The sequence below is a fragment of the Saprolegnia parasitica genome (genome assembly GCF_000151545.1).
Source record: "Saprolegnia parasitica CBS 223.65 unplaced genomic scaffold supercont2.26, whole genome shotgun sequence".
Lineage (NCBI taxonomy): Eukaryota > Oomycota > Saprolegniomycetes > Saprolegniales > Saprolegniaceae > Saprolegnia > Saprolegnia parasitica.
The window spans coordinates 383471-390922 of record NW_012156420.1 but is presented as its reverse complement, the minus strand read 5'-3'; the positions used below and the strand labels follow the sequence as shown (position 1 = coordinate 390922).

Below are 7452 nucleotides of genomic sequence, written 5' to 3'. Positions count from 1 at the left end.
CGTCGACCACCGTCACGTGGTAATCCTCTACACGCCTCGTCCATCGTCTCAGTAGAAGCCGCAGATGACGCAGCGAACGCCGTACATGGAAGCATGCGAGCGCGCGAATGCGCCGATCCTGCGTGAACTCTTGCGCGCCGGTATACGCCCTTCGTCTGCCGGTACCTATACGACGGCTAGGGGCCCATTTGCACTGGCGTGACAAGCAGAACAGGTGCGCCGCAGACGGAATCATCGACGCGACGATCCGCGCCATGCACGATGCGGCGGCGAGCACGTGGACGCCGGCGACGAGTGGTCTCTTTCCGACGCCCTTTCGCAAAGCCGGACTCGCCCTTGCGTTTGTCGCCAAGTGCCAAGCAACCGCGTCGGCTCGTGCGCAGAAGTGTGCGACGCGGGTGGCGTTGGCCGCGCGGATCGCACTGCAGAAGCGATTGGTCGAGTGCAAAGTGCGGTACGCCTGCCACGTAGGACCATCATTCTACGATAAAGAGTGATGGTAGATATGACACGGAAAAACGGCAGAGCGATGGGCAGCTCGTCTTGATCCGACGTCGCGCTACCATGGACGCGGTCGACGAGAGGTGCGTCATCACACATCATCCTCTCACTCTCTATATATAAGGCGCTGTCGCATGTGCACAGGTTTGACGGGGCGCGGGCCGCGATTCTGGTCGATGCCGAAGCCGCTGTGCTCGCGCGCCGCCGGGCGTCGGAGCCGCGGGCACTGTGCACATCCGACCTATTTCGCATTCTTTCATACTGCAGTCGGCATTGGTTTGACACAAACGCAGTGCGATCTCAACGACAACCACCAGCGTACGTGCCCATGGCACCGTCGCACGTCCGCATCTCGGCCAGCGTGCCGTCGCGCGCAGTCGCCGACCAGCTCGCCGCCAACGCCGTCACTATGGATGTACGGCGCCGCCTCCATCGTCGAATCCGACTCATCGCTACAACGCACAGGCGATTTGTGCTGAAATGCTAGCGATCGAAGCCACGCAAACCATCGATCCGAGTCGTGGCGTCTCGTGCCTCAAGGAATCAGGCGAGAGCCAAGCCACTGTGCGCGTCACGATTCTGGAGGCGCGTCACCTCCCGCGCCGCGTCAACCGGCAACTGGTACGAATTGCACGCGCGCTTTCGCAACAGGACAGCGGTAGATCGATCCGTTTGTACGGGTTCGCGTGCTCGAAAAAAGCGGCCAAGTCGCTGCGCCTTTCGAAGCGACGGACCCGCGCTTCGACGACGAGTGGCCGTCCTGGGACCATGCGCTGACGTTTCCCGTGCCGTCGATCCACTGCGACGTGCACGTTCAAGTTGTCGATACGGCCAGCGGTCGCCCCGAGCTCGCGGGCGAAGTGCGCCTCCCGCTACGGTCGTACCTCGACCAAAAAGAGCACGACGAGTGGCTCACTCTGCCGCCGACGCTCAAGCAGCAGCTGCTCGAAGGCCCCAACGCCCGGACGCCGCCGGCGACGCTGCATGTTCTCATTGCGTTCACCCACGCCAAGGTATAAAGCAGCGTCCATCATCACCTGCTCCTCAATACTATGCTGCTTCGCAGGGGCTTGTGCTCTACCGGGCATTGCACGCTGCAATGCGGACGCGTCAAGCCCTTCTGGAAACCCATCGTGCGGCAATCAAAGACCATTTGGAACGACAACTCGCTCAACTCGCGACGTGACATAACATCACCAACAACGTACTATATTAGCTCGAGGGCTGGTCCGTCTCGACATGGCTGCCGAAAGGCTCGTCAACATCCGACTCGTCGCTCTCAAACACCACCTTCTTGGGCGCGGGACGTGCGTTGTCGCCATCGAGCTTGCGCAGGTCCCGGAGCAGACTTCGGAGGAGCGGGCCTGGCGGATACGCGTCCGTGTAGATGGCCATCGCGTCGTGAAGCGATAGCTTGTCTTGCGTCATGAGGTGGTGCAAGAGGAAGAACGCCGCGCGGGACATGGTGCCGCATTGGAGACCGATGCGCACACTCGTCGTCTCTTTTTGCGCTTGGATCGCAGCGATCGCGTCGTAGAAGCTCGCAATGAGGGGCGGGTGTGGAGACGACTTGCTGAGGAGTCGGACGTGGAACACCGGCACCGAGAGCTGCGCCGGATCGTAAAAGTAGCCGGGGCCGTCCATCGAAATGATAGCATCGAGGTGACCGTGGGTTGCATTCCAGGCTTCAAACGCACGCGGTGTCCAGTCGTCGTCAAGTGCAATATCGTAGCGTGCGTCCAGCATCGTCTTGAGCGGCAGGAAGGTCACATGGCTTCGCGACGTGATCGGCGCACCGGCGTTCGGGATGTGCAACCACTGCATCGGCGGCGGCTTGCGCGCATCATGCATCTCCTTGGTCACGTGTGTGTTCTTGGTCTTCTTGCTCGTCTTCCTCGAACGACTGTCCTTGCTGTACTTGGCGAGGGCCCATGCCGGCAGTGACGTGGGATACGTCACCACGTCGTTGGGTGCATACGTCTTAAAGAGCACTTCAATGTACAAGGGCTTGAGGAGCCCGGGCGGCCGCGCATCGGCAAACGCGGCCAGCGCGTCGACAAGCGAGAGACCCTTGACGCGGACGAGATAGTGGATCACGAGGTACCCCGTGCGGTTCAAGCCGTGTGTGCAGTGCACGGCGATGGCCAGGCGATGACGAGGACGTGTCATCGAACGTCGTGACGAGCGCAATGAACGCGTCGACGATCGCGGCCGTCGGCGCGGCGTGGAAGCCTTCGCAGACGAGCTTCTCGCGGCGGATGCCAGGAATCGCGTCGTAGTACTTGGTCGTATTCGTGAGGTCGATCACGAGCTGCACGTTGAGGCCAGCGGCCGCTGTGGTCGCCACAAACACCTCGGGCGTCCACGTCTCGCTGGGCGGCACGCTATAGTCGTCGCTGAGCAGCGTTCGCATCGCAACCAAGTTGGTGTTGGCGATGCGCGTTCCGATCTTTGGTGCGTTGCGCCAGTTTTCCGGCATCCGCCGCAGCTTTGGCGGACTGCGCCGGTCGTTGCGGCGCGTTTCCATGTCTTGGACGACCTTCTCGTGCAAGTCGCGGTCGTCTTCGGTGGCTTTAAAGACATCGGCGCTGGCGAGTTGATCTTGGGACCGGTCGTACTTGGTCATCGCCCACGACGGCAGCACGGGCAGCTCGAGCTCGTCGACTTGATCGAACATCTCAAAGAGCTTCTGGACGTACATGTGCTTGATGAGACCGGGCGGGCGCGCGGCCGCAAACGTGCGGAGAGCGTCTTTGACCGAGAGGCCTTGGGTCGCCATGAGGTAGCGCACGACGAGGTAACCCGTGCGGTTGAGGCCATGCGTGCAGTGCACGACAGCGACGGGCGTTAAGTCGTCGTCCGGTGCATACTGCGCCAAGGAGGCTTCCCATCGCGACACGACGTCAATGAAGCTGTGGACGACGTCTTCGGACGGGACGTCGGCGAAGCCCTCGACGCGCATCTTGACGTACTCGACGTTGCGCGTCTCGAGCTCGCTCGCGCCGCTGTAGTACTTGTACGTGTTCGTGAGATCGATGACCATGTGCACCGAGAGGCCTTGGTCGTAGCACGTATCGAGCAGATCGAGTGGCGTCCAGCTCTCGTCACGGTCCACAGTGTAGCTGGCATCGAGCGGGACGCGGGCGCAGACGAGGTGGCCGAAGCGACCGGCGGCGATGAGCCCACCGACCTTGGCCACGTCCTCCCAGTGCTCTGGCGGCGACCGGCTACTGCTTCTCATGACCCGGTCCCGACTTCGTTTCATCATGCTCCTGGCCTTTTCGCACCTCGCTCCAATCAAATCACATCCGGATACACTATTATCCGGTCTTTTTAGACGGCCCGCGAGGTGATTTCAATGGTCTTGATCGCCGGGAGGCGCTGCAGCACGTCGCCGCGGAGGCTCTCGATGGCCTCGGGCGACGCGGGCGGCGAGATGCGTACGCGGAGGTGCTTGAGCGCTGGCAGCCGCGCCTCCGAGAGCGATTCTATGAACGGCTACACAGGGCGACAGTCAGCGATCGTGCAGGTTACGAACGGCTACCGGCAGCGCCGCCAGCTGAAGCGTGAGATCGAGCTCCGCGCACTTGGCGAGGCCGGCGCACACGAGCAAGTGAAGTGGCGGCAGCGACGGGACGCCCAGCAGCGACAAGCGCTCGAGCTGTCCGTAGTGGGTTACATGGCCAAGGAGCTAGAACTTTGCATGAGCGCCCACATGTCCACTGCCTCGACGCCGTTGGTACCTCGACCATCGCGTCCTGTGGCGGCGACGTGCATTGCAGCGACAGCGTCCGGAGCACGCACGACTCGTCGATCAACGCCGAGTTGAGGCTGCTTACAAAGGACGCGCTCTGCAGAAGCGTGGACGCGTCGAGCAACAGGTGCTGGAGCGTCGACAACGACCGAAACGCGATTGTGTCTGGTTGATGGGTCTGAACGTGGCGCAGGTCCAGTGTGTGCAGCGAGAGTGTCTAGAGCAAAAAAATGTGAGAGATGTCCTCTGCCATTGCAAGTGAAATGTGAACCGGTAGCAACGCCCAAAGGGCCTCGAGAAAGCTTCCGTCCAGCGTATTATCGGCAAGGACCAGCGTCTCGAGAAGCCCGCCACTGTCTTCCAGCCCCTGCAGCAGATGCGGCTCGAGGCCCTCCAGTCGACTAGTACGATCGCGCGTGTCCAGCATCGACGTACAAGAGTAGATACCATTGTTCGAGATGGAGGCTGCGGAGGCGCGGGCAGAGCTTCAGCACCGCCGCGAGCTCCGGGCCGTGCGCATGCAAGCTGTTGTACGAGAGGTCGAGGCTTTCGAGCAGCGGGAGCGTTGCGACCGACGCCTACACACCTCCGTCTTTCACACAAAAGGTTTGTATCCCATCGCTTTACCAAGAGACTCGAGAACACAGTGAACGGCGTCAGAAGCCCGCGCAAGTCGAGCTCGATGACGTGGCGAAAGCACGCGTTCTGGGCGAGATGCGTGCTGAGCGACGAGACCTCGGCCACCGAGAGGGTCATGTCCTGCATGACCCACTTGGCCACATGCAGGTTCGCCGACGTGGCGATGTTGGCGACCATCGAGACCTTGTCGATACTCGAGGCACTACTGCTCCACTCGATGAGGTGAAAGCGGACGGCGCACGGCACACTCCCGGCCGGGATGGGAGGCCCCATCAGTTTGAGTGCCGCTAGAATCGCATGGACCGTCGACTGCGAGTACGCATCGAGCGCCGACGTAACCTAGACGCACGCAATCTTCGCGGGCGTCGTTGAGGACACATACCTCTTTCTGGACAGCTTGCTGGAGCGGCAAGCATCGGCGCTTGACCCGAGCGTCCGGCAGACTCGGTGCACTATCCACGGGCGCAAGCCCCAGTACTTCGTTGTGGAAGGCTTCGGTCGTGCGTTCACGCTCGTCGACGTCGACACCAAAGCTCTTTTTGAGGTCGTTGAGACTCGGCGCGTCATTCGTCTCCTCGGTGATGGGCCTAGTATCAAAATGGTATCGAGATGTTATCGAGATGGTATCACGATGCTTGTACCGCGGCGTCGGCTTCTTGACGGGCGGCAGACTCTCAGTGATGGCAAAGGAACGCCACGGCTCGGCGTCTGGAGCACAGGCGCAGACTGCCATAGACGTACAGATGCGACGGCTTGTGAGGACGATGTCGATCCCATCCTTGATGACGAGCTCGACGTGGAGGTCGCCGTGGACGACGATCGCGCAGCTCGAGTAATAAGTGCTGCGCATGCTTTCCATGGACCGCTTGCACTCGAAGAGACGCTTGTCGAGCGGCCCGATGGTATCGCGGTCGAGAATGTCAAACTGCGATTCGAGCATATCGAGCTGCATCGGCTTGCGCTTCTTGAGCTGCCGATGGATCTTCTCGAGGTCGTTGATGAGCACGTTGGCGTCGTCAATGCCAAGGCCTACACGCAGCATGGTTCGCCCATCATTGATACTGCGTAAGATGATGGCCTACCGTTGGTCGTCGCGTTGGCGTGCACTGTCTTGGTCAGCGACTTGTACTGGATGCGGGCGCTGCTGCGATGGCGCAGTTCGCCCCGCCGAATCTGCACGCCCAAGTCGACAATGCGCAGGTACTATCGCGGCGCAGTCAGCGGCCCTGGTACGCACATGGCATGCGGATGTGTACAAGGAAGAACCATTGCTCGACGCCGCGCGGCGTCCGGTTGCTCGCAACGGACGCTTCCAGCGTCGCAATTGCGGTCTCGTACGTGGGCACAATCGCCTCGAGGGTCGCGTAGATCGTGCGCAGATGCTCTTCGCGGCGCGCCTTCTTGGCGACCAGCTCGTCCTTGCCCATGTTGTTGCGATCTTGCAGCGTATGTATTCCTAGAGGTTTTAAGAAACGTATTGTGGGAGGTTTTGAGTATCCTCCAATGAAAACACCGCAAGTGGCACATCGCAAGGCCATTGGATAAAAAGTGCCACGTCGATTGACTGGCGACTACAAATCGCTGGTCCCGGCGGCTCGGGTTGCGCCGCGGCAACATAGTTTGCAATTTGCCTTTAATTGAAGATGCCTGCTGTACGCTGCTGCTGCTGAGACGCACCGGATGCTGACGACGCCTATGATGTAGATCCACCAATACCAAGTCGTCGGCCGCAAGGCCCCCACTGAGTCGGACCCGAACCCGCCTGCCTTCCGCATGAAGCTCTTCGCCCCCAACGAGGTGCTCGCCAAGTCGCGCTTCTGGTACTTCCTCCACCAGATGAAGAAGATGAAGAAGACGACGGGCGAGATCCTCTGCCTCAACGAGGTACGTGCCTTCGCTGCCCGATGTGGTCTCGACTGAGACGATGGGTGTGACATCATCATCATCATCATACTATCCTGCGTGCTGGAGCGATGGCGCCGGGAGGTGCCCTCTCGCTTCAGCGGCCCCATCACTGGGGCCTAGACGCTTGCCTGCCACGAGACCTAACGGTCCAGCTTGCAAACCGTTGAATTCTCGCGGCGAGACCGTTGTGTGCACTTCTTCCGCCTTCACATGTCGCGCCTCGGCGGTGTCACCATAGCATGTGGTCACCCTGACGCGCGACTGGCGATGACTTGCAGTAGCCTGGTTCTCGCTGGTGACGACGACGGCGATATGTGATTGATTGCGTCCGCATCATCCTACCTCGCTCGCTCGATCCATCACGCGATCGAACCTTCGTGGCTCACGCTAGTATTTCTCTAGCTTCGTGAGAAGAACAAGCGCATCGTCAAGAACTACGGTGTGTGGATCCGCTACAACTCGCGCTCGGGCACGCACAACATGTACAAGGAGTACCGTGATGTGACCCTCTGCGGCGCCGTCGAGCAGATGTACGCCGAGCTTGCCGGTCGCCACCGTGCTCGCCCGCGCTCGATCCAGATCATGCGCACGGCCATCCTCGCCGCCAAGGACTGCAAGAACGCCCAACACGCTTCAGTACCACGACAGCGCGA

At 60.8% G+C, this 7452-nt stretch overlaps 4 protein-coding genes across 4 annotated transcripts in view; 2 read left to right on the top strand and 2 right to left on the bottom strand.

The window, feature by feature from the left end:
- Window positions 1-64: 64 nt before the first annotated feature.
- SPRG_07276 (hypothetical protein) lies at window positions 65-1520 on the top strand (the record flags this gene model as incomplete). Its single annotated transcript, XM_012346056.1, has 7 exons — window positions 65-140; window positions 181-454; window positions 504-584; window positions 646-767; window positions 819-916; window positions 967-1122; window positions 1164-1520. The coding sequence occupies 7 exons, from the start codon at window positions 65-67 to the stop codon at window positions 1518-1520; spliced, it is 1164 nt and encodes a 387-aa protein (XP_012201446.1).
- A 193-nt stretch (window positions 1521-1713) lies between these two features.
- On the bottom strand, window positions 1714-3742 carry SPRG_07275 (hypothetical protein; the record flags this gene model as incomplete). Its single annotated transcript, XM_012346055.1, has 2 exons — window positions 1714-2571; window positions 2606-3742. The coding sequence occupies 2 exons, from the start codon at window positions 3740-3742 to the stop codon at window positions 1714-1716; spliced, it is 1995 nt and encodes a 664-aa protein (XP_012201445.1).
- Window positions 3743-3834: 92 nt separating this feature from the next.
- SPRG_07274 (hypothetical protein) lies at window positions 3835-6332 on the bottom strand (the record flags this gene model as incomplete). The annotated part of the gene is made up of 10 exons (XM_012346054.1): window positions 6151-6332; window positions 5977-6097; window positions 5536-5923; window positions 5277-5481; window positions 4883-5233; window positions 4703-4833; window positions 4527-4656; window positions 4245-4472; window positions 4046-4192; window positions 3835-3999 (listed from the first exon to the last, which is right to left on the bottom strand). Exons 1-10 carry the CDS (start codon window positions 6319-6321, stop codon window positions 3835-3837), a joined length of 2037 nt encoding a protein of 678 aa, XP_012201444.1. The 5' UTR covers window positions 6322-6332.
- Window positions 6333-6537: 205 nt separating this feature from the next.
- The window catches only part of SPRG_22195 (hypothetical protein), a gene marked incomplete at both ends in the record, with an annotated part of 3921 nt that continues 3006 nt past the window's right edge, over window positions 6538-7452 (top strand). The window contains 3 exons of the mRNA XM_012346081.1: window positions 6538-6546; window positions 6599-6778; window positions 7202-7435. Coding sequence (XP_012201471.1) covers window positions 6538-6546; window positions 6599-6778; window positions 7202-7435 — 423 coding nt within the window. The remainder of the gene's footprint in view (window positions 6547-6598; window positions 6779-7201; window positions 7436-7452) is intronic.